This window comes from Marmota flaviventris, chromosome 10, assembly GCF_047511675.1.
Source record: "Marmota flaviventris isolate mMarFla1 chromosome 10, mMarFla1.hap1, whole genome shotgun sequence".
Lineage (NCBI taxonomy): Eukaryota > Metazoa > Chordata > Mammalia > Rodentia > Sciuridae > Marmota > Marmota flaviventris.
Window position 1 is genome coordinate 11,814,674 of NC_092507.1, and position 27,992 is coordinate 11,842,665.

A 27,992-nucleotide genomic window follows, 5' to 3' on the forward strand; every position below is an offset into this window, starting at 1 on the left:
CAGAGTTTCTTGCCGGTTGCACTCAGGGGTCAGCTGGGGCTGCAGTGCCATCAAGGCTGGGGACTTCCCGCAACTCCTTGTCCCAGAACATGGCAGCTGGATTCCCTCAGAGAGAGCAAGGGACAACCCAATACTGACAGTGCATCCCAGTGTCTTTGCCATATTCTAAGTAAGTCTGGTTTCCATCATCCTCTGAACTGCCACATGGTGAATCCCAGGAGGAAGGGTCCTGGGGACAGTTCAGAAGCTGCCTTCCTTGGAGGGCCGCTTTGAGGTGAGGAGGATATTTGTGCGGAGTGTGGGAGCGAGCCAGGCAAGAAACCGAGGGAAGACTGTCAAGGGCTGAGGGATCAGCAGGAGCAAAGGCCCTGGGGCAGGAGCAGCGCTGGAGCATTATAGAAGCCTCACAGAGGACAGACCACTCAGGGACAAAGCCAGTGTCGGGATTTTTTCCCCATGTTGGGAGCCAGGGGAGGGTTTTATACACGGAAGTGACTAAATCTGATGCACACTTTCAAAGGATTCCTCTCAAAGCTGCTTTTGGAATAGACAGTTTGGAAACAGGACAACCAGTCTGGGAGCAACTGGAATCACCCAGGTGAGATGATAAGTTCATGGGCCAAGGGGGTGGACTGAAGTCCGCGGGGGTCTTAGGACTCCAGAGTACTCTAAGGGACCTGGAAGGGTTGGCGTGGCTGTCACTGAGGTGGGCAAATCCATTTTAAGGACCCCTTTAGGAAAAATAATACGAAACTCTTCTGAAAAGGGATATTTATTTGGAATGAGAAAGGAAAACACAATTAATTATTGGAGACTCAGAGATTTGAGTCCGTCCTCCTGACATCTCTCTGGGTAGTTTGCCAGGAACATTTCAAGGAAATGCTTCCCCGAGCAGAACTTGGCCTCCCTCCCTGCCTACAACACTCCATAGCTCCCAGCATCCCCCAGTCCTCACAGGAGCCAGGACAGCCTGAGCCTGGGTTTCATTAGCTTCTCAGTCAGGTCACCCTGGGGTAAGAGAGAAGTGAGAGGGCAACGGGCAGCCCCAGGGGCCAGCCCATCCTACTTTTGGAAGGAGGGGGTCTCAGGGATTGGGGGTGGGGGTGGGTATTACTGGGAGCAGAGGTTCCCAATAGGATGGGGCTCCAGGAGGAGGAGGCTGGGATTGGTGAGGGAACAGGGTCTCTGCCGACGAAAATAACTGAGAACTGGGGGTCTCTAGGGCCCTCCCATGCGGCTGACACCAGAATTCTTTGCTCTCTGCGGCAGAGGGGCTCTGGGCCACAGGCCAACATCAGGGAAGCCCTCCCAGTCCTGAGCCTCAGGGACCCTCCTGGCCCTCCAACACTGTCACCCCTCTCTGGAGCCTGTACTGGCTCTGGACAGAGGCCATGGGAATCCCAGCCTCCCAGAGCTGGCTCAGCCCCCAGCCCGGAGGGGATTAAGGCCCAGACACTGCCAGGTCTGGGGAAGCCAGGGCCCTGCTGGGTGAGGCAGGGGGACATAGGCCTGGGGCCTGGGGTGGGGACTCCTGCGGCTGTCACACTTCCCTACAAACTTGGCCCAGTAGGTAAAGAAAGGGGCCTGGACTTGAACAAAGCTCACTCACTAGTGGACGTGGCCTTGAGCGAGTCACTCTGTGCCCCGGGTCCCCCTTTGCTGAGATATTGGAGAAGATGAGGAGGTAGGATACTAAGCCTGGACCCTGACCAGGGCCTCTAGAGCCCACAGTGGACACAACTGGGCTTCAGCACACCCTTCTGAGGGGAAGGGCCAGGGAGCACTTTGAGGAAGGAGACCCTGCCCGGGCGGGAGCAGAGGCAGGGGCCATGTCAGAGGCCAGACCTCCCCTCTCCCGCCTCCACCAGGCTCCTCCCTGGGGGACAGCGGAGTCCCTGGCAGATCGTCACTCAGGGGCCAACTCCCCGACAGGAATTGCTTTTATTCCTTTTCTTTTTTGTACTGGGAAGGGAACCAGGGGCGCTCCCCACGAGCCACGCCCCTGCCCTTTTTATTTTTTATTTGAAGACGGGGTCTCACTAAACCGCCGAGGCTGGTCTTGAACTTGCCCTCCTCCTGCCTCAGCCTGGCCACCTGGAGGAGCGTTCTCCTGGCCGTAGGACCCGGCCTTCTCCCCGGCCTCGCAGGGAGGGGATGCTGGTCTGCCTCCCCAGGACAAAGCCGAGGTTGAGGCGGAGCAGGAGTAAGTGACTTCCTCAAGGTCGTGGGTCACAGGAGATGGGGGACTGCAGCTCCAACCCTGGGTTCTTGTGTCCAGACGAAAAAAAACCTCAGGGTCAGACGCAAAAAGCCAAGTGAGAGAACTTTATTCTGAGTGAAAGGTGAAGGAGGCCGCAAGCCAAGGGCTCGAGAGAGGGACTGAGAGGGGGGGACCTCCAAGCAGAAGCGCTGCGGTCCCCCCCCCCACCCCCGTTTGCTGCTGGTGACCTTGCCAGGAGAGCAGGGCGCCCTCTGCCAGCTTCCTGAGTCACAAGTTTATTCCCTCCTTCAAGTCGGGCAGGGGGATTTGACCCGCGTTGGTCCTCTTCACAACCATCAAGGTGACCATCCCGTGGGGTGGGGGCTGCCTCCACAAGTCAGTCCCACGCGAGCCAGACTTCCCTGAGTGCCCTGGGCTGCTGCAGGAAGGTCTCTCCTGAAATACACTGAGGAGCCCAGGGCCCTCGATCCTGACCGTGGGATGACCTCAGGGGACCCTGCCAGGGCTGACCCATGGCCCTTTCTTTTCTTTCATCTTTCTCCCTTTGTTTCCACCTGTTTGTTCTCAGGGTTAGGACACTGGGGTTCACTAAAGGCAAATCGCAAGGCAGCGGCCTTGGGATGCAGCCGTGGGATGTACAGAACCCCTAAGCCCTCTGGAACCTTCAGTAGAGTCTTAAAAGTGGTGACGAGCTGGGCACGATGGCACACACCTGTAATCTCAGCATCTAGGGAGGCCCAGGCAGGAGGATCCTGAGTTCAAAGCCAGCCTCAACAATGGTGGGGCTGTAAGCAACTCAGTGAGACCCTGTCTCTAAATAAAATACAAAATAGGGCTGGGGATGGGGCTCAGAAGTTGAGCGCCCCTGAATTCAATCCCTGGTACCCACCCCACCTTCCCCCCAAAAGTGATGATAGTGCAGAGTTTGAGCCGGGCACAGTGGCACTCACACATAGTCCCTGCAACTTGGGAGGCTGAGGCAGGAGGATTGCAATTTCGAGGCCACCCTCAATAGCTTAGTGAGGGCCTGTCTCAAAATAAAAAAAACCAAAAAGGCCTAAGGATGGAGCTCAGTGGTCCAGCACCCTGGTTCCGTCTCCAGGCCTGGGAAAAAGAATCCTCACAAAGAGGCCACAAGGCGCTGCTGGCCCTGGGCTGTGGGAGAAAGGGAGCTCAGAGAAAACGGCAGAGCTGGGATCCCTGGGATACTGATGGGTGCTGGGGCCACCCTGTGGGAACGCCCACTGTCCTGTCCTGCCCAGCACAGGGCCCTGCCCACAGGGGTGCTCAGGACTGCCCTGAGGCCTAGCAGGCAGGCTGCAGGACAGAGGCCAGAGGGTGCTGGGAGCCGGGGCCCACCCTGCCACACCCTTCACCCCCTGCACTTCCCGCAACAGCCTGCAGAGAAGCCTGCCCGAGGCAGAGTGGACTTCCCGGGGTGTCCTGCCCTGGGTGGGGGGAACGGTGAACAAAAGCTCCAGGCACAGGGTAGAGCGAGGCGGGAATCCTCAGCGCTGTGGGCCAGACCCGTGTGTGCCCTTTCCTCCCTGTCCCCACCTTTCTGTAAAGGGAAGCCTGCACCCACCCCGCGCTGCCCAGGCCACAGGTAGGAAACGCCTCCCCAGGGAGGGACAGAACGTCCAAGGTCACAGTCAGCACCAGAGCTGTTCAGCCAGGTCGGACCTCAAAGCCCCTGTCCCCCCCCCCCAGGTTAAGTGCCACCTCCTCAGAGAGTCCCTCGCCCCATCCCGCCCATTTTTCTGTCTCAGTCCCTTCCTTCAATGCACAGTTTAATGGGCAATGGTGATATTAATTTCCTTTACAGCCGCCATCTCCCCACCTCCCTGTAAGTTCTGTGGCGACAGGACTGATGGCATCTGGATTGGTTCCGCTGGCTCCTGACTCATCTCCCCCATGCAGGAAGTGCCTAGCCAGTGTCCATGGTCAAAGCCCTCCACTGTGGACGGCAGGGGCCGAACAGCCCGCAGCCCGGATGGTAGCAAACCTCCCTGCTGCCCTGGACCTTGTCCCTCAGCCTCTCTCCCACCCGCTTCCTGCCACCCAGGGTCTCAACACTAGTGAAAGATTGAAGCCCTTGCCTGCCGGGGCATCTGGGTTGGGAGAAGGCTGGTCAGAACCCGGCCGGGAGGGAGGAGGGAGAAGGTTCTCGGAGCTGGCAGGCAAAGGGCATGTTTTCTGCCCAGCGCACTTCCTGGGTTTCCATTGCAGGAAGTCTGGCACCTGCCTATCGGGGACACTGATCCTGGGGCTGGTGTGGGAGCCTCAGCTTGGGCGGTCCCCCGTATCTGGAGCAGCAGCTGAGGGAGGTGGCCAGGGGTGCTGGACAGCTGGTGAGCAGCTCAGCTGCGTCCCACACTCCCCTCAGTGGTCTAGAGGGGACACGGGGACACCCTAGACTGAGTCACTGTGGCCTTCTGCAAGCCCCCAAGTCAACCCTTCAGGGCCTCATTGTCCCATTTGGCAGTGCAGGTGAGGTAGCTTTAGGGAATGCCACGGAGGTGCCCACTCCCGGGCACCTCCCCTGTGACCTGACCTAAATAGGCCTCGGGGTCACCCAGCGCTTGAAGAAGGGGTTCTGCTGCAGACGTGTCTGAAACCCTGGGTGCCGCCTCCCATCCCTGCCTTCAGTGGCTCCTCCTTCCTTCAGCGGAGGAGGCTGGGTCTCCTAACAGTGCTACAGAGTGGCCGCCTTGCCAGGCCGGAAGGAGCCACAGGCCACGGGTGGCCTCATCTGCAGTGGTAGCTCTCATCACCCTGCGTGGCATGTCTCGCACCCCAGAACCCGCGGAGCAGCGTGCCTAGGGGCACCCGTGGGTCTGTTTTGAATTCAGCTCTGCTGGGCCTTGAGCCTCTGGGGCCTCAGTCCTGCGGGAATCCTCAGCACCCAGGGCTGGGGGGGTTGAAATGAGAGCCCTGTACCTGGGCACACAGGACCTCTGTGAATAGCAGCTACTGTTGGTTGCGGCCTTTGTTGTTGCAGAGGTTGTGAGGATCAAATGGGAAAGGGATGACAGGGGTGGCTCTCGGGGGTGAGGGCTCAGGGAGGACGGAAACAGGTACCCAGGCAAACCCTCCTGAATTCCATCATGTGAGCCCCTCAGTAGTAGCCCCAGCTGAGGGGCGCAGGAGAGAGCCAGAACCTGCCTGGACACCCCCAGATGGCACTGGGTCCGGCCCTCCCCTGGCCTCCAGCACTGTGGGTTTTAATCAAGAGAACAATCTGTTTGTCTCTGAATCAGACTCGGATTCCTTTTCCCAGCCATGTTCTCTGGCCTCCAGGGACCAGCGGCCCACCCCCTCCGCACTGGTCCCAGAGCCTAGGCTGCTCCTCCCCCCCCCCCCATTCTATCTGCTCTGCGTGGCAGGTGGGAACTGGAAGGTGCAGGGAGGGGTCAGTGGCCTGGTGCAGGCTACCAAACCAGGTAAGCTGATTGCCAGCTGGGCCCTGCCTGTCCCACCTATCCACCCCACGCCTTCAGGACCCTGGGACCCACCCCCAGAGGGATTAAGGGATCCAGACCAGCAGTGACAGCTGGAGACAGCGAATCAGACAGCTCCACTGGAGACTCAGAGCCCCCTCCTCCCCAAGGCATTTCCTGAAAAAAGTCCCAAACCCAGCATATATTGAGCACTGACTGTGTGCTCCTCACTGGCTTTGACGCCTTTTATCCCTAGGCCTGGCCGCAGGGATAGGCAGAGGGACATTCCCGTGAAGCCACTGAGGCTCAGCGAGATGGCCTGCCGCCCAGGGATGTTTAGGGAATGGGTCAGTAACCTAAGTCTGACTCTTAAGTTCCTGGCTGAGCACCATCCCCCAGCAGACCGGGCAGGTGGGGTGGTCAACCAGGGTGACCCTGGGGAGGGGGAGAATAAGGACCACTCAGGGTGCACAAAGGAAGGGGACGGGGGAGGACGCCACCCCCGGGCCTGGGCGCAGGGGACCGGGAGGAGTGGTCGCGGGAACAAAGGGAGGGGGAGGGGGCGGCCGGGGCGCGGCCGCGCAGGTGGGGGGGCAGGTAGGGGCCGCTTCCGCGGGGCGGGGACCGGCCCCCTCCCCCGAGCGTCACCTTTTATGGTAGCGGCGCGGGGCAGCGGGGCGGAGGGAGCGAGGGCGGGAGCGCGGCGGGAGGCGCCGGGCTCTGGGCGTCGGGCTGGAGCCGCCGGCGCGGGCGCAGGTAAGTGGCGGGGAGGGGGGGGTCCCGTCCCGGCGTCGCGTCCCGGCTGCACTCGGGTGACAGCGCGGGCAGCCCAGCCGGAGCCCACCCCGTGCCGCGGACCCCGGCCGGGCGCTCCGAGAGGAGGGGCGGGGAGGTGCTGTCCTGTCCTTGTGTCCTTCCGTCTCCGTCTGTGTCCTCCGAGGGGGGGAGGGCGCGGCGGGGACGGCGGGGGTCGTGTCCCTGCCCCGGAGCGGGGCGCCAGGGACCCGGCGCGCAGGGCGGAAGCTCCCGCACAAAGAGGGCAGCGTCCCGCACATGGATCGAATTAAAGTCCCCGGCGGCGCCCCACGGTGACCCGGCCAGCCGCCCTGCTCCCCTCCTGAGGGAGGGGTCCGGGTTTCTGGAGCTCCCGGAGCTCGGGGTGCCTTTCCCCAGACGGGGTCCCTGCGGGAGGAGCGGCCCAGGGCTGCCCCTCTCGAGGCCTCAGATGCCCCTCGGGCTGGGAAGGCTGGGACGGCGAGTGCCGGGACGGTCCCCAAGGTGTGTGCCTGGGGCGATCTTGGCGTGGGGCCCCTCCAGCCCAGATCTGAGAATCCCCGGAAGAGGCTGGGCAGCTCCCGGATTCCTGCTCCTAATAATGGGAAAGCTGTCCTCGGGCGCCTCCTCCCTCCTCCCGGGCGGGTGACCCGCGGTCTTTCTCGGTGCACCTATCAAGTGCCCAGATCTCTGCGCTCACTCTCCTCGTGTCCTCTCAGCCACCCTTCAGGACAGGCTCAGATTCTCACTTTTTAAATAAAACCAGGCCCAAAGAGGTGGGGTGACTGCTCAGGGTCACCCGTCGGGAAAGAGGTGGGGCGCAGCCAACGCAGCTCCGTGCTCTTCCTGGGGGTGGGGGAGGCGGCGGCGGCGGAGGCGGAGGAGGAGGAGGAGGGAATCCTTCGCTAGCTGCAGGACCTTGGAGCGGGATGGGGAGCATCTCCCCACTTCAGCAAAGTTCCCTCTGGATCCGACATGGCCTGCTTTATTAAGGTATTAAAGAACAAAGCTCAGAGGTGGTTTGGAGGGGAATTAGGAGCAGGAAGGGGGCCAGCGGGGGCGGGGCGGCCCCCCCATCAGTCAGCTCTTGCCCGCCCCTGGGCCCAAGCCTGCAGCCGCCCGGTGGCTGGCTGGTCTCAGCCTCCTTCCTTCCTCTTGACAGGAAATGGCTTTCCTTCCCTTTGTTCCCACTTTCTCTGCGTTCCCAACTGACGCTCTGATTCGCCCTTTGGGGGGAAGCAGGGTGGGGCGAGGGTTCCCTGAGCCCTTCCAGGGTGACCTGGGCGCAGGACACCAAGGGCAGGCCCAGGCCCCCTTTCTCGGATGGGATTTGACAGCTCTTTTAAAGTCCTCAACTCAGCTCCTTCCCGTGGGGACCTGAAGTCCCTGCAGGGGACCTTTGGGAGGGTTGGGGGGTGCACAGCTGTGAACATCTGGCCTCAGCCCTGGACGTTTTCCCAGAAAGCAAGCAGATCTGATTTCCCGGAGGAATGGAGGAGGGGTCAGAGCTGGGGAGGGGGGTGGAGGCTGTGTCCCTAAGGTCGGAAGCAGTCTCTGGGGACCGTCTAGAGTGTGCTGACCACAAGCTACCCAGTCTGGATAGGGCCATCTGGGTTGAGAACAGGCCTGTGAATTTGGGCTAGCGGCCACCTCAGGTCCTAGGACACCCCTGGACTTCCAGGCTGGACCCTGCTGTGTTAGAATTCCTGCCTGCTCTGGTCCCCCTGTGACATTCACTTGAACTACTGGGGCTTCATGGGGCCCATCTGAGAACTGGGGGCATAATGGACCTTTCTTGCAACTGCCTTGAGAACCAGGTGAGTTTGAGTCACATAGCACGCTTAGCACAGAGGTTGGCACCCAGTAGGTGCCATGGGTGTTCATTCTCTAAATTTCAGGTGCACTCTGACAACCAAGTAGGAAACTAGATTTTTTTTTCAGTACTGCAGATTGAATCTAGGGACATTCTACCACCGAGCTCCACCCCTAGAAGTTTTTATTTTTATTTATTTATTTTTAGTTGTTAATGGACCTTTATTTAATTTATGTATTTATATGTGGTGCTGAGAGTCGAACCCAGTGCCTCACCCATGCTCAGCAAGCGCTCTCTACTGAGCTACCACCCCAACCCCATTTTTATTTTATTTTTTAATTAATTAATTTTATAGTAGAATGCATTTTGGCGTATAGTACATAAATGGAGCACAACTTCTCATTCCTCTGGCTGTACGTGGTTCAAACAGGGTCTCACGACATTGCTGAGACTGACCTCCAACTTGTGATCCTCCTGCTTCAGCCTCCTGAGTCACTGGGATTGCGGGCATGTGCTGTAGTCCTGGGTAAAAATAGATTCTTAAATTCATAACAAAGCATAATACCAAAGACTAAGGCAGCCTCTATAAGCATACATACTTCCAAAATCACCTTCAAAACAAGAAACAAAAGGGAGGCACTTTTAAACAACTTTCAAAGCTCTTTCCTATTATATGGATTCCTTATTCAGGGCAGATTATTATTTTATGCATTTATTTTGGTAACCAGTTCTGAACCCAGGGGCGCTTAACCACTGAGCCACATCCCCAGCCCTTTTTATTTTTTTTATTTTGAGACAGGGTCTTGCTACGTTGCTTAGAGCCTCAGCAACTGGCTTTGAACTTGTGGTCCTCCTGCCTCAGCCTCCCGAGTCACTGGGAGTCACCACACCTGACTGCAAACAGATATTTCCTTATCAGACTAAGCATCTTTATTTTTAGCCAAACATAAACCAGGAGCTTGGCAGCAGATGCCGCCCTTGTTGTTCTCCGTCAGCCACAGAGAGCCCATGGTGCACTTGATACAGAGGAGGGCTGTGAGGGACCACTCAGGCTCCTAGTCCACCATCAGCGTCCCTCAGGCTCTGCCCCTCCTGCCTGCTAGCCCACTTCTCAGGGTTCCCGTTCTGTTTACTCTCCCCCCATGTACCAAGGCTGGACTTCAGGGTCATCCAAGGTGGCCCAGACCAGAGCTAGAGAGATAAAGGGGGACATTTTTAGCCCTGGCAGCACTGCTGGGCGAGGGCCATCAACTCTCCCCACCCGTGGCCCCACCTCAGCCTGGGCACCAGAGGCTGCTGTCTGCAGGACCCGCCTGGGCGATGGAGGACGCCTTCCCCTGAGGCCGGGTGCTGTCCCCTCCCAGGTCTGTGCTATAGACCAGCTGCGCTCAGGCACGGCACGGTACGGTGCAGGCAGCGGAAGGCAGGCAGCGCCGCGTGGGGGTCAGACACATTGATGGGGAGCTGGCAGTGTGTCCTGTGGGGAGCCATCATGGTCCTGAGAAAGCAGACAGCTGCCCTGGCTGAGGCTGGACTCTAGGGAGGCCTTGTGGAGGACATGTGGCGGGATCTGGCCTCTAAGGGAAAGCAGAAATTCACCCTGGGATGGGGGCAGTGCCGGAGAGGAAAAGCCAATGGTGAACCCTCCAAGGCAGGTGAGAGAGAAAGACCTAGAGAGGTCGGTTAAAATCAGATGAGCACTCTGGAAGGATCAGGAGAGGAGGTGGGACTGGAGACCACCCAGCTGTTTCCCCCCACACTGCTGGGGCCCGTACAGAGGCCATGGTTTTGGAGATGGGGCAGGAAGAGATTTGGGCGATAGAAGGCAGGGAGGAAAGGACACTGGCTTGTGGGTGGAGCAGAACGGAGTGGCCAAGTGATGGGCTTGAGGTTCAAATGCTGTCTCTACTGCTGTGTGACCCTGGATGAGTGACTTGACTTCTCTGAATTTCTTCACTTGTGAGATGGGGTAATAATGGTGCCTACCTCTTTGAGGATTTCTGAATTCATAAGCATCAAGTGCTCAGGGCAACGTGAGCACAGAGCAGGTCTTGGTAAAAGGTGTCTTTGATTTGTCCTTCTGCCCCCTCTGTCTCTGGGAACCCGGCCCTGCTGTCTGAACTTCTGTTCCTGTTCTCTGCCCCCACAGGGCAGCTGGCCTGACAGCCTCTGAGGAATTAGGCTCTCCCAGGAGAACTGGGGTCCAGGTAGGTGAGGGAGGTGACTTGGGGTGTGGCCCTATGGGCAGGTGCCGTAGCCACTGTGGAGCGCCCAGGGCTGCCCTTTGCTCCCCAGGTGTGCAGGCTTTGGGGGAGGTGCAGTCCAGGCTTTGGGTCCCACCCTGTGGCCAAGTCACCTGGTGGACTCCCGCCCTGCCCCCTCTGTGGCTGGACTGGGTGGGACACCGGCATGGCGGGCGATGTCCCCTTGTGTTGGCAGGAGGGAGACTCCGTGCCCCTGACTTTGACGGGTGTGTGTCCGGCCAGAGCCTGAGCCGCACTCTGTCCCCAGCGCCAGCCGGAGCTGAAGCAATGGCCTCCCAGCCGGAGAAGAGGGTGGCCTCGTCCGTGTTCATCACCCTGGCACCACCGCGCCGCGACGTGGCTGTGACTGAGGGAGTGAGGCAGGCGGCCTGTGAGGCCCGGCGTGGCCACCCCTGGGAGACCCCTGCCTCCGTGAAGCCTGCGGGGGCTGCCTCGGTGGGGAAGCCCAGCCCCTGGGTGCCCTCCGGCAGGGCTGCAGCCCCTGTGCCAACTGTACCACCTCAGCTCTCCAACGGAGGTAAGAGGGTGACTTCAGGGGGACCAGGGCGGAGGCAGCACCAGGTGGGGAGGAAGAGAGGCTCTGAGTCACTCACTGAGTGACCACCACGTGCAGGCAGAGTCTGGAACCCGTCTGTCTGGGACGAATCCTGGTGCCATTTCTCAACTGTGTGATGTTGACAAGCTGCTTCACCCTCTCTGCGCCTCGGGTTCTAGTCTGTAAAAAAGGACACAGTGGCGCACGCCTGTAATCCCAGCAGCTCAGGAGGCCGAGGCAGGAGGATCCCAAGTCCAAAGCCAGCCTCAGCAACAGCAAGGCACTAAGCAACTCAGTGAGACCCTGTCTCCAAATAAAATACAAAATAGGGCTGGGGGTGGGGTGAATGGTTAGGCACCCCTGGCTTCAATGCCTGGTACCAAAAAAAAAAAAAAGGAGAAAAAGTGACAGGAAGGCTGTAGTCCTCTGTCCCTGTCACTCTCACGGAAATTGTCAGCTGTTGGGTTGATAGAAGTGAGGAAGGTGATTCCAGGGCCTCGGGCAGGGCATTGCTGCTGCCCTACAGGGCACTGCAGAGGAGGCCAGCCTAAGATGGCAGCCCAGTCCCTGGAGCCCCCCAGGTGCCTGGTCAGGTGTCCTGCTGCCCGAGAGCAACACTGGGACAGCCCTTCACCCATCACCATGGAAACCAGCGGGTAAGACCGATAGCAAGTTCCAGTTTCAGGAACCAGACAGTGGTCAGAAGTGCCACACACGGGCTCAGGGACAGTGTGCTGGGATGTTCATGTGACACGCTCCCTGTGTGCCTCTTGACCACACATCCCACGGACACAGCCTGCTCCCTCTGGAGACCAGGACCACACTGACCCGACTTCACTGTCAGGACACGCGATCCAATGGGAGAAAAATCCCGCAGCCCCTCTGAGTGGGTGAGGCGCTCGGGAAATACAGTTGAGGTGCCAGATGGCCCCGGCCACGGTCGGGGGTTGTTGGAGTTACAGGCAGGAGACCCCGGGAGTGTGCGAGAAAAGCAGACTGTTGGGAGGCGGTGGCCTGACGGTCACCGGTCAGTGTGGCTGGTGGCCATTTGCCAACTTGGAGCCCTCAAGCAGAGCATGGGGAATCTCGAAGGAAAGTTCCAGATGAGCAGCTCAGTCCTGAGTCTGGGGTGCCCACACCTCGGGGTGCTGGGGACAAGGCCATCTCCACAGCAGACTGCCATCTGCTGCTTCCTGCTGCTCTCTCGCCCGCTCGCCCACCACTAGATACACGTTCCGCAGACGCACTGCCTGGTTCTCACACCTGAGGTGCTTTTCCCCTCTTGGCTTCTCTTAAAACCTGCTCTCCCTCCTCCTGCCCTTGGCCCCTAGACAGGCTCACCTTCCTAGCCACCTGGGGCCCCGCGTTCCTGCCCACCCTCCTCAGCTGGTGTCCTGGAAACCCGAGGCAGGGCCTGGGAGAGGCCACCGCTCTTTGCTGCCTCGGAGCTCTGAGTCCTGACTCATGAGCTCATCCAGAGCCCAATTCCCACACTCCATCATCCCTGTCACCCGGGGCTTGTTCCAACACAGCTGGGCCCGCCCAGGGTGCTTCTGACCCAGCTGGGCTGCCTGAGGACGGATTTGCATTTCTTGTACCTTCCTGGGTCGAGCTGATGCTCTGGTCTGGGGACCACACTTTGTGAACTTTGACGCAGGGGTCTGATTGTGTTGCCCAGGTTGGTCTCAAACCCCTGAGCTCAAGTGATCTTTGGTCCCCAGCCTCACAACTTTTTTTTTTTTTTGGTACCAGGGATCGAGCCCAGTACCTGAGCCACATCCCCAGCCCTTTTTACGTTTTATTTTGAGACAGGGTCTTCCTGAGTTGCTCAGGGCCTTGCTAAGTTACGGAGGCTAGCTTTGAACTCACAATCCTCCTTCCTCAGCCTCCAGAGTCTCTGGGATTATAGGTGTGCACTACAAGGCCTGGCACAATATTTTTAAAAAATTGGAACAATAATTGTACATATTTATGGGGTTCGGTGTCACATGTGAACAAACATACAGTGTGGTCAGGACAGTGACATGTCCATACCCTCACACATGTACCGTCTCTTTGTGCTGGAAATGTTCAGAACCCTCTCTTCTACCTACTTGGGGATGCAGGATCCTTGTCATCCCTAGTCCCCTGTGCCGTAGAGTATTAGAAGTTTTTCTCCTGTCCCACCGTCCGAGAACTCCTTGACCCTGGGTGTCCCACATTGGATGAATGGATGTGGAACTGTTGTTTGGTCCCAAGAGGTCAGGGAGGTGTGACTTCTGGGCTAGAACAGTGGTTCTCAACGTGTGGCCCTGGCACCAGGCCTGGCTTCACCAGGGAACTTACCAGAAATGCAAATTCCTGCAGCCTGCCCCAACCCTGCTGAGTCAGGAACAGGGTGGGGAAGCCGTCTGTGTTTGGACAAGCCCCCAGGTGCTCCCAGGTGTGCAGCACGCCCTTCCCCTCCGCCCTTCCCCTCCGCACAGTGCCTTCAGCCCCGGGAAGCCGTGTTAATCTCTTTATCCTGTCCCTGAGAAACCTGAAGACTGGGGTGTCCAGGGAATTGGCTAGGAACGGAGCGAGGCCTAGGTCTTCAGGCTCCTGGGCTTCTGGAATTTTCCATTGCTTTCCATGGGCATCTCGTGGAGGCTGAGCTCACAAGACCCTGGTCTAACTTGTGCCCAGTGACAGGAGATGGGCAGAGTGTCCCCCATGTCCCTTTCTCACTGGGCCTCTGTACAGTGCTCGCCCTGAACCTGGCCGTGGGCAGAAGGTTCTCGTGGGCATGACACAGCCCCTCTACAGCTTCCCTCCTGACCCCCAGCCGCCTTCTGGCCTCTGTTGGTGGCATTACACGGTAGAGAGCATGGTCGTCTCTACAGGAGAAAGGAGGGGCTGGGGAGCCCCTCATACTCCACCTCGGGAGCACGTGGAGGTCTGTGTCCACTGACCAGACTCAGGATCGAGTCCACTCCCCGGGGCCCACCCTGTCTCCTGCCTCCGTCAGTCTTGGGTCTCAGGAGCAGCTATGCTAATAACAGAAATGACTTTGTGCTAGAGTGTGTGTGCGCGCGCCTGCGCGTGTGTGCCCGCGTGTGTGCGTGTGCATGTGTTCAGACGTACATGATAGTGGGGTCGACAGCACCTGCAGCCCCGAGTACCCACATCAGTTCAGTGGTCACCAAGATCTGGCCACATTTGTTTATTCCTGTTCTCTTCTTCTTTTTCCTCTTTGCGGAGTATTTTATCTTCTTGTTTACCTTCCTCTGGGGATCAAACCCAGGGCCTCTCGCCTGCTGAGCACGCCTCTGCAGAATATTTTAAAAGACACCCCCATAATTGTGGCATTTCATGCATTTGGCAGAGTGTGTCTCTAAATGTAGCCCTGTTCCTACATGGCCACCATGCAGACACCACCTAATCAATTTAAGGGAATGCCTTAGGATGCTCTAATACTCTGTTTATAACTAAATTCCTCTGATGGTCATGAAAATGCCTTTTTGCTGTAGCAGGATGAATGGATTATGTAATGTGTAGTCTTTTTTTTTTTTTTGAGGGGGGTTATCAGGGATTGAACCCAGGGGTGCTTAACCACTGAACCACATCCCCAGCCCTTTTTATTTTTGTTTAGAGACAGGGTCTCGCTAAATTGCTTAGGGCCTCACTAAATTGCGGAGGCTGGCTTTGAACTCATGATCCTCCTGCCTCAGCCTCCTGAGCCGCTGTGATTACAGGCGTGAACCACCCGCCCAACTCTCATCTCTCTTTGGAGCTGTATAATTCAGTGGACTATGTAGCCTCTGCTTGTCTAGAAAATGAGAATTAAATGAGGTGACTAATTCTTTCATTCAGGATCCACATAAGGTCTGTGTCAGTGCTGTCCAACTAAAACAGGTCAGGGGCTGGGGCTGGGGCTCAGAGGTAGAGCGCTCACCTAGCACATTTGAGGCCCTGGGTTCGATCCTCGGGACCGCACAAAAGTAAATAAATGAATAAAGGCCTACCAACAACTAAAAAAGTATTTTTAAAAAACTTAGTAACTAAAATAAATAAATATTTTTTAAAAATGTTTTAGCTGTAGATAGACACAATATCTTTATTCATTTTTATGTGGTGCAGAGGGTCGGACCCAGAGCCTCACACGTGGAAGGCAAGTGCTCTACCACGGAGCTACAGCCCCAGCCCAAATAAATATTTTTTTTAAAAAAACAGAAGTCAAGTCCCAATTGCCAGCCAGCCCCATGTATGTGATTTGAAATGTTCTAATATATCCACACTGAAAAAAGCTACAAGAAATAAGCCGTGTTCGTTTTAATAATGGGTTATGGAATCCAACATTAACATATTATTTCGGCATGAAATCACTTATTAAAAAATCGTTGATGAGATATTTCATGTTCTTTTTGTTGTTGTTGTTAAAAGTTTGAGACAGAGTGTCTCTGAGTTGCTGAGGCTGGTCTCCAACCTGCCATCCCCCTGCCTCAGCTTCCGGAGCCTCTGGGATCACAGGCGTGCACCACCAGGTCGCATTCTTCTTTGTTTGTGTGTTTCTGTTTTTCACATTCTTTTGTTGATACTAAGGCTTGGAGCACCGCTCAGTGAGGTCAAGAGCTCCTTAGCCACACGTAAGCGGCTCCGTTGGACAATGGAACAGATTTATCATGTTGGTCGTTTTTCTCTGCAGTCTCAATTCCAGGGAAGTCCCCCTTCCTCCTCAGGCTGTTGACTTGTTGCAGAAATAGGAACTGGGTCTGTACAGTGTCCCAACCCACCTGCTGACTTTGTCCCTTTGTGCCTTGTGGTCTCATTCAGCTTCCTTCTCTGTGTCCCAAATTTATTATAAGTGGAAGTCAGCTTCTATTTTATAATTACAGCTCAGGGGTTGTTTTGGGGGGTTATTTTGGGTGGGGACATTTCATGGAGGTACCCACAGCTTCCTATAGTGTCACAGGAGTCTCGAGACCCCTGTGTCTGCCAAGGTAGCCGCTGGGTTCAGATGATAACCACGGGGCTCCTCTGAAAGCTCCCCATCAGCTGGGTCCAGTGCACACCTGCAATCTCAGTGACTCAGGAGGCTGAGGCAGGAGGATGGCAATTTCGAGGCCAGACTCACCAATTTAGCAAGAACCTGTCTCAAAATAAAAAATTAACAAAAAGGGCTGGGGATGTAGTTCAGTGGTAAGCACCACTGGGTTCAGTCCCCAGTATAAAAACAACAACAAAAAAATGTCCCCATCAACTCTCCACCTGAATGCTTTCAACACCCTACGATTGTTACTGGAATCTTCTGTAGTCAGGGTGGGGTTCCCTCTTGAGCCACATCTGAGACACCTGGAGGGTTTCTTAGCGCCTTGTGGGGGCCCCACCCTCAGAGTGTCTGACTCTGCAGGCCTGACGCAGACCGAGAAGTTGCGCTTCTGACCGGCTCCCAGGTGACGGTGATGCCAGTTTGCACAGAGGGCTTTGAGATCTGCAGCCTGAGGGGCTGATGGCTTGTGTCCCCCAGAGGTCTCCAGAGGCTCTCCCAGCCCCTGTCTGCTGGCCCTGGCGTGTGCCACTCGCTGCCACTGTCATGTCCTCAACACCAGCCCCTTAAAATGCTCCAACTGAGCAATTTAAGACTCAGAGAGATCGTGTCATTTGCCTAAGGACCCACAGCAGGTCAGTGGCCAAGCCAGATGGAACCCAGGTCTGGGTGCCCCTGGACCTGAGCCTTTGGCCACCTGCTCTTCTGCCTTCTGGATCAGCAGACGCCTCCTCTGTCCCCCTGTGGCACTCTGGCCAACCCCCTGTCCCCTTGCTGTTTCAGGATGCTCTCCCCCTCCTCCCACCCCAGATGGTGAGGACACACTTAGTGACCTGGACCTCCTCCCGCCGCCTCCGCCACCCCCTCCTGCATGCCTGCCGCCTCCAGATGAGGCGTCCCCAATGGGGACACCCCTCATTTCAGACTTGGAGCAGCTACACCTGCCCCCACCCCCACCCCCACCCCAGGTACTGAAGCTTGGGTCCCCTGGGCGGGGGGCGGGGGTACCTGGGTCTTCCAGGCCTTTCCAGAATTATGAGACTGGAGGTGGTTTGGCCCCTTCTGCTTGAGGTCAGTGCCTCTTCAAGACCCTTTAAAGTCCCCAAGGGGGTGGTCAGGATTGGTGACCTAAATCCCTTATAGCATAGAAAACTGCTTTAATCCCCTGCCTTCGCAGGGGCCATTAGACATGGGAGGTGTCCTGGGGCAGGGCTGAGGTCACTTCAGCCCAGCGTCCTGGGGGAACCTGTTTCTGGGAGATTCCATAGAAATGGAAGTAGCTTTGCCTGGTGGAGGGAGCCCAGGGCAAGGAGTGGGGAGACCCGGCTCCAGGGGCCACGGCTCCCTGCTGATTCCTCCCAGACCCTCAGTTTCCTCCTCTGAACAGTGGGGCCAAGGGTGGCTGGGACCACCCACGTAGGAGCAGAGCTGGGAGGGCCCAGGGAGTCCCTGATGGACGACCTCCTCCTGTGTCCCCACAGGCTCTGGCAGAGGGCTCTTCAGCCCAGCCTCGGCCAGGTCACCTCAGGCCCCGAGACGAGGAGCTGCCACCTCCCCCAGAAGAGCCTGTCAGCTTCCCGGAGAGAGACACCTCCACAGGTATGGCCACAGCTGCTCCCCAGGGCCCTGGGGCCAGATGGGCTGCTAGGCAAGAGGCAGGGGAACAGCAACCCACCTGCCTGCCCGGGCTCACCTGGGAGCCATGGGCTTAATAGTTGAGCATCCATCTAGTTTCTATTGCCGTGACCTGTTTTCTTCATAATTAAAATTCTTCTAAATATTCATCCACACCCTTTGCTATGACAGCAAAAGTGCTGATTTTTTTTTTCTTACTTTTCCTTTTCTTTTTGGTTCTAGGGATTGAACCCAGGGGTGGTTTACCACTGAGCTACCTCCCCAGCCCTTTTATTTATTTATTTATTTTATTTTGAGACAGGGTCTCCTTAAGTTGTTGAGGCTGGCCTTAAACTTGTCATCCTCCTGCCTCAGCCTCCTGAGTGCCTGGGGTCACAGCTCTGTGCCACCACCCCTGTGGCTGGATTCTTAGGTGGTTTCTTGCTGAGATGAGTCACCTTGCACACAGATAGGTCACTTGCCCATGCACACGTGTTTCTGAGCTACATTCCTAGAAGAGGAAGTGCTGTGGCCAAGGGTAGGTAGGATTGTAACTGGGGTATTTTTGCTGAATTGCCCACTTAGTCATCCTGACCTGCCCTCCCACCCATGCTGGCTGCCTCTTACTCCTTGAGCACCGCAGGAAGTGCCTGCCACCCAGACCCCTGCCCCAGGCACTGGGGATGGGAGTGCTGGGTGCAGAGCTCGCGCTCCTGGGCCCGAGGGGAGATGGGTCCTGTCTGAGGCAGGAGATGCACCCACTTTTCTCGGTTCATCGTTTGTCTTTTAGTTTTTTTGCAGTGCTGGGGATGGAACCCAGGGCCTCTCGCAGGCTAGGCAAGCGCTCTGCTGCTGAGCCACCCCGCAGCCCTACTGTTCTTGACCTTAGCTTTGCAAAGGCCACCCGCATTCCTTGTGATAGCCTGTGCCTCCTCTATCCCAGACATCTGTGCCTTCTGCCACAAGACTGTGTCCCCCCGAGAGCTGGCCGTGGAGGCCATGAAGAAACAGTACCACGCACAGTGCTTCACCTGCCGCACCTGCCGCCGCCAGCTGGCCGGGCAGAGCTTCTACCAGAAGGATGGGCGGCCCCTCTGTGAATCCTGCTACCAGGTAACCCCTGAGGCAAGCCTCCAGCTGTCAGGCACCAAGCTGGGTGCTTGGGAGATGTTATATTCATTCCCTACAATACTCCTGGGTAGGCCCATTTCACGGATGAGGAAGCTGAGACTCAAAAAGATGGAGCTCAGCCATGATGAATTAGTTTCCCGGAGCTGCTATAATGTGATGGTCAGCTTTCCATCACTATAACAAAGCACCTGAGATGATCAGCTTATAAAGAGAAAAGGTTTATTTTTAGCTCACAGTTTTCCAGCTCATGATCAGTTGCCCCTGCTATTTTGGGTCTGTGGTGAGACAGCACATCATGGTGGGAGCATGTGGTGGAACTAAACCCCTCACCTCATGGCCAGGAAGTAAAAGAAGAGGAAAGGGTGCTGGGACTGTGGCTCAGCAGTAGCACACTTGCCTGGCAAGTGTGAGGCACTGGGTTCAATTCTCAGCACCAGGTATAAATAAATAATAATAATTATAAAAGGTCTATCAACAACTTACATATATATAAAAGAAGAGGAAGGGGCCAGGATTCCACGATCCTCTGAAAGTGCATATCCCTTAAGGACCTCCCTCGAGGCCCCTTAGCCCAACAGTGACAATGGGGACCAAGCATCTAACACATGGGCTGTTGGGGTGTGTGTAACCAGTCGCCACAGACTCGGTGGCGCCAAGCAGTACCTGTAATTCTCCCGTAGCTCTGGGGGTCGAGGTTCCAAATGGGTCTCCCTGGGCCAGAGTCAAGGTGGGGAGCCTGGGAGGCTCTGGGAGAAGCCATCCCTGGACTTTCCTGGTTTCTGTGCCTTCCTGGCTTCCTTCTCCTGCTGAGAGGCCAGCAGTGTGGCATGGGGCCCCAGGGACTGTCACATTGCCCCCTTCTGTCAGTCCCCCTCTGCCTCGCTCCCACAGGGACACTCACTTGGTGGTTCCTAGGTCTCTAACGTAACCGCATCTGCAGAGTCTCTTTGGCCCTCGACACTCACAGTTCTCGAGCTCAGGACCTGGGTGGCTGCCACCCACATCACCTGTGTGTAGGCCCCGCCGTGTCCTCGTGGGTGGAAGCGCTGGCAGAGTGTGTTTTTAACAAGTGTCTCACGTGCACTGGAGCTTGAAAACCCTGGTCTCAGGGGTTAGGTTCCTTGGAGTTGGGACTATCCCAAACAATCAGGATGATCCAGTCACAGCCCTGTGACCACCATGGCCGGCGAGGCCTAGCCGTAAGAGGAAGGAACCCAGCTCTTCCCACCCCATCCCTCTGTTGGCATCCAGTTGACATTGTGGGGGTTCCCTACCTCCTCCTTCAGCTTGGAGCCAGGCAGAAGTGAGGCCCTGAGGAGAGGGAGGGGGCTTACTGCTGGAAGCAGCCGGGAAGAAAACGTGAGCAGTGTTCTGGGGACAGAAGAGCTACAGCTGCCCCTGGGAGTGTGCTTTCGTTCATTTTCTGTTGCTATAACAAAATACCTGAGACTGAGTACTTTGTAAAGAGAAGAGGTTAATTTGACTCACAGATCTGAAGGTTCAAGGGCATGTAGCCTGCATCAGCTGGGCTATGGTGAAGGCCTCATGGTAGATGGCATCCAATGGCAGGAGGGTGTGCAAGAGGAAGAGGTCACATGGCAAGACAGGAAGCCAGAGCCTGGGGAAGGGCCAAACTTGCTCTTTTATAACAACTCACTCTCATGGAAACTATGAGAAGTACTTTCGAAGGCAGGACCCCTAGGACCTAACCACCTCCCAGTGAGCTCCACCTCTGACAGGTTCCCTTTACCTCCCACATTACCACACTGGGGACCCATCTGCCAATACAGGGACCCTTGCAGATCACACTTAAACCACATCCAAACCACAACAGAGGGGGAAGGGCAAAGGCTCTCTGCAGTGCACCTGTCCAGGTGGAATCCAGTTAAAATGAACAGGAGGGCAGACATGGTAAGCACTTGCCTGTAAACAACTTGGGAGAATTGAAAACCTGAGGCCAGCCCTCAGCAACTAACAAGACCCTGTTTCAAAACAAAAAATAAAAAGGGCTGGGGATGTAGCTCAGTAGTAGAGCTCTTATCTATCACAGCAAGACCTTGGTTTCCATCTTGCAACATAATTCATGCTGGTCGTGGGGGCACACACCTGTAATCCCAGCAGCTCAGGAGGCTGAGGCAGGAGGATCGCAAGTTCAAAGCCAGCCTGAGCAAGAGCAGGTGCTAAGCAACTCACTGAGACTCTGTCTCTAAATAAAATACAAAATAGGGCTGGGGATGTGGCTCAGTGGTTGAGTGCCCCTGAGTTCAAAATAATAATAATAATAATAATAATAATAATGTTATTATTATTATTATTTATAAATATCTCCAGTCACGGTGATATTGTGCACTTAACAATTTAAGAGGACAAATCTCAAGTTAAATATTCTGAACACAGAGTTTCTAAAAAGGAATGCCTATAATGCTAAAAGAAATAAAATAAAGAAAGAAATCCAAACAGAAGGAAAATCAAAGTAGAAAGTGAGATAAGACCAGAGGAGAAGTTAGTGCCCATAAATGGATGTTGAAAGACCTCTCCCATGGTTCCTAAAGTAGAACATAGAATTGGCCTCTAAGCTTCCAGGTAGTTAAGTGGAAAAGGGAAAGAATTTCCAGATCCATCATGTGTAGGATAAAGCATGCCAACTCCCTGGGGATTCCTCTGCCTGGTTCTGAGGTTCAGGAGAAGCATCTCCCAGGAGCTCTGGCAGACCCTGGCCTCGAACATGGCGCAGTAACAAGACTTCAGTCCTAGCTCCGCAGCAGTGTGCCTGGCTATAAGCCGAGGAGCGATGCTCAGGGCATTGTGGAGGAGTCTGGGTTGTAACTTTGGGGCTGATCACGGGCTGCTCCTGCACTGCTGGCCTTTTGGTCCCCTGTGGGTGGCTGGTCAGAAGAGTCTGGGGTCCGTGGATGGGTGGACCCATGGACGGCTCTGAGGCAGGGGCCCTCTGTCCCAGGACACCCTGGAGAAGTGTGGCCAGTGTGGAGAGGTGGTCCGGGACCACATCATCAGGGCCCTGGGCCAGGCCTTCCACCCCTCCTGCTTCACCTGTGTGAGCTGCGCCCGGTGCATCGGGGACGAGAGCTTTGCGCTGGACAGCCAGAACCAGGTGTACTGCCTCGATGACTTCTACAGGTACGGGAGGGGACGGGGCATTGGGTGCTGTGGGGGGCAGGGCGGGACTCGGCAGAGCAGAGAAGCCTGCTGAGGGCTGGGGACCGGGCAGAGCTCTCTGCAGTCTCTGCCCAGAGGAGCCTAGTGCTTCCATGGGCCACACACCTGGCCGTGCACCTAACTGCCCGGCACTTCCCTTAAGTCGGCCCATTGAATCCTCAAAGTAGTCCTCCCAGGTGGGTATGATCGAGAGGTCCCTTTTACCAAATGCAGAAACCGAGGCACGCAGCCACTGGGTACCCAGGCTCTTCCCTGGTAAGCACCGAAGCTTCAATTCAGAACCCTGCTCCGGGGCCCTAGTCCCCAGCGCCGCCCCTGGGAGCTGGACGAAGCCGTGGGGAGGTGGATATCCGGGAGACTCGTTCCCTGCCGGGAGTTGCTCCCTGTCCGAGGGGAGAGGCAGATGTGCCTGTCCGAAAAGGAGGGAAAGAAAAAAAAAATAGTGATCTGTAATGCAAGTCAAAGAGAGGGACCTTCCTCCGGGGCTTCCAAGCTAATTACCCCCTGGGAAGGGGGGGTCGCTGTGGTTGGGGCCTTAGGAGCCGTCAATACCCAAGGTGTGGAACAGCTCTGGGAGGTGAACTTGAGCCAGCCACAGTTCTGCCAGCAAATGTTGGTGGCTGTCCGCATGAACGCCTCCTGAGTGTGGGTTCCCTTCCCTCTAGGAAATTTGCCCCCGTGTGCAGCATCTGTGAGAATCCCATCATCCCCCAGGATGGGAAGGATGCCTTCAAAATCGAGTGCATGGGAAGAAACTTCCACGAAAACTGCTACAGGTGCGAGGTGAGTGGTGCAGCGATGACCTGACCGCGCTCTCTCTGCCTGGACCCTCGGAGGCCCACGCCCACCTGCCCTGGCTGGGCACGGGGGGCAGGTCAGGCTGGGGACCGAGCTCTCTGCTGGGCAGTGGCAGAGACAAAGGAGAATGGGAAGAATTAGAAAGACAGCCGTCCGTCAGCATTCCTGGTATCCAGGACAGACACAAAGTCACACTGCTTACCGCAAGAAAGCAAACCTGTCAGCTCACAGTGGTGACCTCTTTGATGATTAGCATCAGGGCTGTCTCTCTGTCTCTCGGTTCTGCCTTTTCTTTCTTTTCTTTTTTTTTTAAAGAGAGAGAATCTTCTGTGCTAGGCGAGCGCTCTACCGCTGAGCCACAATCCCAGCCTCATGGTTCTGCCTTTTCTGTGTTTGCCGAGAACGAACCCCACGCAGGGCATCCACACAGTCCCAAGAAGGCCCCTGATTGGCCCAGCCCGTGACGCATGCCCCTCGGAGCCAATCACTGTGTCTGGGTGCCAGGAGTGACAGCAGCATTGACAGCCCCTGGCACTGGAAGGCAGAATCCTACGAAGCGGATGGCTTGCTACCACCCTAGGCAGGGAGAGCGGGTCCTGGGCAGAGTAAGGCCACCCGGGTCCTGTGTGGGTGCTGAAGAGAGCACTTATCGGCGGGTTTGGGGAGAAGGCAGTGATGGAGGCTGAGCAGGGTGGTGGGAGGAGAGGCAGCCTCACAGAGCAGTGGTGCCTAAACGGAGGCTGGCAGGTGAGCAGAGCTGCCAGGTATTGAGAGATGGAGTCAGGAAACAGAAAGAGGGAAGGGCCTGTGGAACCCGCAGCAGCAGCAAGCCCGAGGAATCGGCCATGGAGGTCCCCAGGTGGGTCTGGAGCAGAGACCCACCTGGGGACCTCCATGGTGAGTGGTGGGTGTGGTCCCGGGGTGCAGCTCCGCAATCCAGAGCTACCTTGTGGGGCTCGGAGTTCAATCCCCAGTGCCACAAAAGATGGAAAAGAAATGCCCACGGAGTCAGGGCCCCACGGAGGCTACAAAGTCCTGTGTCACCATCCTGTTATTCCTTGTTTTTTTTTTTTTGTTTTGTTTTTTTTTTAAGGAGCCTAGACCCTCTCACTGGTCTGGCTGGAGAAGCACCAAGAATCCCTTCCCACACCTGCTGCTAGCCCCATGTCATTGAAGTTTCTGTCTTCTCTACCACTGGTGACAAAGGGAGCGGAGAGTCCCAGGCAAATCCCTCAGTCAGTCAATGAGTAATCCTTAGCATTTATTTGCTCACATTCATTTAAACAGGTACATGGGGGCTGGGGGCAGTGATGCAAACTCAGGAGGCTGAGGCAGGAGGATTGCAAGTTTGAGGCTGGTCTCAGCAACTTTTAACAAGACCCTGTCTCAAAAAAGAAAGAAAGAAAAGACAAGACAGCTGGGGATGCAGCTCAGTCAGCGGTAGGAAACCTGCCCAGCTAGCACGGGTGAGTCCCCAGCCCAGGAGAAAAACAGAAAAGATACATGGACCCAAGAGCCTGTTTTCACTGAGGGCATCCAAGGACCTGGAGAAAACTGCCTTGTACTGAGGTTGTCTTTGTTGGTTATAGTTCAAGGTCCAACTGATAGTGTACCTGTAAGGGCCAATGAGGAAAAGCAGGTGCGGTTATCGCCCTTATTGGTTCCGGTGGTGATTTAGATTAGCAGTAACCCCCTGCTTGTCCTTGGTGACCTTGACCGTGGCTACTGAAGTAAGTCAGCATTAGGTCTGTAGCAGTTATGTTTCAGAAGGTGAAGCTCCAGACCCAAGCAGCCGGGAATGGAGTGAGGTGCCATTTCTCTAGGAAGGGACCTGGGTTTCCGGGACCATCCACAGCCCTGCTGGCCTTGGGCTCTGTATTTATGATGGTTGTTGGAAGGGTGACAGTACTGTCACCCATGGGTAGGGTTTTATAATTAAATGCCTTTGTACACACCGTCTTATTTAATCCCCAGGACACTCTGGGGAGATGATATTCATTGTCCCCATTTAGGTTTGTCACTTGATGCTCTCACAACACCAAAGAGCAGCCTTTGTGAATGACACAGATTCTGGGGTTTAGCAGCCGGTTTCCACTAGAGCCTCCGGGTGGAGCCCCGCGAGGGCGCCCTGCCCAGCTGGCCACAGAGCGAGGCAGGTGTGCATCTGGTTCCCCTGGGTCAGGGTGGCCACCTGCCAGCCCAGAGTTGTCTATCTGGGGACTAGTCCCCTTGACTGGATCCGCGCAGCTTCCAAAGGGAGTTGGCTGTGCCCTGGACCAGGCCTCTGGACGGGGATGGTTCCCGGGGTTACTCTGGCAGGTGCCCAGGTGAGGCCCACCAAAGGTGTGGACTGGGGGCAAAAGGGCGGACTTGATCAAGTCTGGGCCCCAAATTCCTCCTCTCCTTTTCATTCTGAAATTTTTCTGTGATTTGAGAAATTGGGGATATTAATGTTTGGGCTGGGGTTCTAGCTCAGAGGTCCAGTATTTGCCTAGCCTGTGTGAGACCCTGAGCTCAATTCCCAGTGTGTTCCCAGCTCTAGAACCAGCTAATGCGACCTGGGGCGGACCCCCCCAACCTCAGTTTCCCCACCTGCAAAACGAGGAGCTGGACTAGACTCAGGGGCTCGTTCAGCAGACATCACACAGGCCTGTGCCCGGCTGGTCCAGGCTGCGATCTGGCCATCAGCAGGGTTCCTGCCTGGCACAACTCAAATTCCAAAGGGGTCACCAGGTTGTCCCTCTCTGAGTGTCCTTGGCTCTCCCTGCAATGACTCTGCTGTTGTCACTCACAGCCCCTGTGGCTCGAAGGCCCCACATATGGTGTCTGGTCTTTGCTAGGCACCGGGCCTGGGCATATGGGGAGCCTGGGGGAGGCCCACCCCCAGTTGGTTTATTCTTCACATCCCAAGCAAGTTCCTCCCCTGGACAGGCTCCATGCAGCCAGCTCCCAGCCCCAGGGACACCCACGTATGCCTTTGTCTCCCCAGGACTGCAGCATCCTCCTGTCTGTGGAGCCCACGGACCAAGGCTGCTACCCGCTGAATGACCACCTCTTCTGCAAGCCGTGCCACGTGAAGCGCAGTGCCGCGGGCTGCTGCTGAGGGGCCCTTCCTGACCTCGTCTCCCAGCCTCCCTTCCGAGCCTCGCTAGGACCAACAGGCAGCTCAGCCCAGCGTGTAGGGGATGCCGGGAGCTGAGCCACCTGGGTGCTGGTGCACAGTGACCCGAGGCTGTCAACTCCTCCTCCTACCCCCGAAGGCTCCTTACACCCAGAGTCCCCTCTGGGCCCTGTTGAGTGCTGACCCAGGTGGCACCTGTGTCACTGACACTTAACTATGTAGCAGAGGGTGCTGAGGCCAGCCTGGAGCACAGGGCCAAGCGGGGTGAAGAACAACTCCAATGTCACTTAAAAGTGCTTTTTTAAGAATTTCGAGGTTCAGGTGATAGGAAACGATATTCTTCAGATTTGTGGAGATAATTTTTTTTTTCTTTGAATAACTTGCTTTGGGGTGGGACGAAGTCTTAGGACAAATCCCCCCTTGGTCCATAAATGTACAAGAATGTCACCTGCTGGTGACACAGCCTTGGACTTCCCACCCCAGAATGAGGCTGGGTTGGGGCAAGAGGGGAGAGGTCAGCAGCCCCTCACCTGCCTTCTGCCTCCTCCTGTGCTGCAGCCAGTCATCAGGACGTGGTTTAAGTGCCTTTTTGTGTGCTGGGGGACAGGGACGGGGCTGAGCATCCTTCCTGCAGCCTTAACTGGGGCTGTGCACATCACACACACACAAATACCCCCTCAGGATGGTTTCGGGGCAGGTGTCCCTCCAGCCCCCTGGTTGCCCCCCATGTCTCACTCCAACCCTGCAGCCCAGGCTCCCCTGTATCCACTGCCTCCGCAAGGCCACATCTAGAAGGTTCTTCCCTCTTAAGGAAAATCACTTGTTGCTTCCTGACACCACCAGGCTCCCGTAGAACAGATTAAAACCAGCTTTTCTCCACGGGGTCCTCGGCCCACCGCATGCTCACCTGTGAGAGCTCCGGGTTCTGGGCCCTGGGGCGGAGCCACTCAGACCCTCTGACCGGCTTTTCAGTCTCCTGCGTTAAGCTTAGAGCAGCGAGGCCCAGCCTCAGCCTTCACAGCCACCTCAATCTTCACGGTAACCGAAGACCTGTCCTGTTACCTCCGCCAGCTCCATGTCCTGTTTTCTTTCTTTCACTTCCATTCGGGCCTCGTGCTAAGCAGTGAGTCCTTGCACTGATGTCCACACAGCGTGAGTGTGTCTTCCCCTCCTACGCCTTGCAAATAAATGTGCACCTGTCAGAAGCTCGCCTGTGATCCATTCACGACCCGAGGGGTGGTGCTGGGTTTGGTAGTGGCCCTGGAAAAATGTGTGTGGCATTTGTGTCCAGGAAGTGCCTGCACCTCCTTCCCCAGAACTGGGCTCAGCTTGGTAGACCAGGAAGCCCCATCCCTCCCCGTTCCGCAGTGGACAGGTTACAGGGTGCCCGGTGGGGGGGGAGCCTTTGCTGGAGGGAGCCCTTCAGAGCCACCAACCCTGTAGGAGGAGCAGTTTGCATTCTCAGGGCCCACACCTGCCCAGGCCCACCTCCCTGCGAGCTCAGTGACCGCTGGGTGGCCTGGTGCGCCCGGCTCTAGAGAGCAGGGTGCCTGGTGGGAAAGAGCACCAGATCGAGGGGCTGGTGCCCTCCACCTCCCTCTGCTGCTCCAGGGTGTGGGCCTCGACACCCCCTCTGTCAGCTGGGGACACGGATTGCCGAGCAGGAAAGGAGGGTCAGGCTGGTGGGGTTTGTGCCTGGCCCCGAGTCAGGGTCATGCAGCCCACGCTCCTTTGTCAACAGCCCCGTGGGTCCTGCTGGTGGTGCCTGTCATTGGGAACACCAGGAGCACACCTTCTTCGTCAACAAAGCTGGGTTTATTAGGCCACACGACATGGGGGACTTCGGGTGTCCTGGTCAGCAGGTGTGAGGAGGGACTCCAGAGCTTGAAGAGACTGGGGGGACTTCAGAAGTGGGGTTTGCGCCTGGTGTGTGCTGTCAGGAGTTGAGGATCTCGATTGGGTGGGTGGATTCCTTGTGGGGCACCACAGCTGTGGCTGGGAGGGAAGGGCGGAGGCTGCCCTGGGGGTCATGTCCATGTCGGGGGTGGGCCCAGAGGCACAGGGCCCTGGATATGTCTGCTGAGTGCTGCTGCATCCTC

The 27,992-nt window shown here is 56.6% G+C and overlaps 1 protein-coding gene across 7 annotated transcripts; it reads left to right on the plus strand.

Moving 5' to 3' along the window:
* The first annotated feature begins 6,351 nt into the window (after nt 1-6,351).
* On the plus strand, nt 6,352-27,098 carry Fblim1 (filamin binding LIM protein 1). 7 transcript variants are annotated; one of them, XM_071617384.1, is made up of 9 exons: nt 6,352-6,417; nt 10,398-10,455; nt 10,688-11,029; nt 16,836-17,020; nt 17,534-17,651; nt 18,610-18,779; nt 21,757-21,935; nt 22,640-22,757; nt 25,762-27,098. In XM_071617384.1, exons 3-9 carry the CDS (start codon nt 10,780-10,782, stop codon nt 25,873-25,875), a joined length of 1,134 nt encoding a protein of 377 aa, XP_071473485.1. In that variant the 5' UTR covers nt 6,352-6,417; nt 10,398-10,455; nt 10,688-10,779; the 3' UTR covers nt 25,876-27,098. The 7 variants fall into 7 exon arrangements, with proteins under 7 accessions (XP_071473485.1, XP_071473481.1, XP_071473484.1 ...); XM_071617380.1 differs by having other exon boundaries at nt 10,760-11,029; XM_071617383.1 differs by having other exon boundaries at nt 6,358-6,417; nt 10,735-11,029.
* The last annotated feature ends 894 nt before the right edge of the window (nt 27,099-27,992 follow it).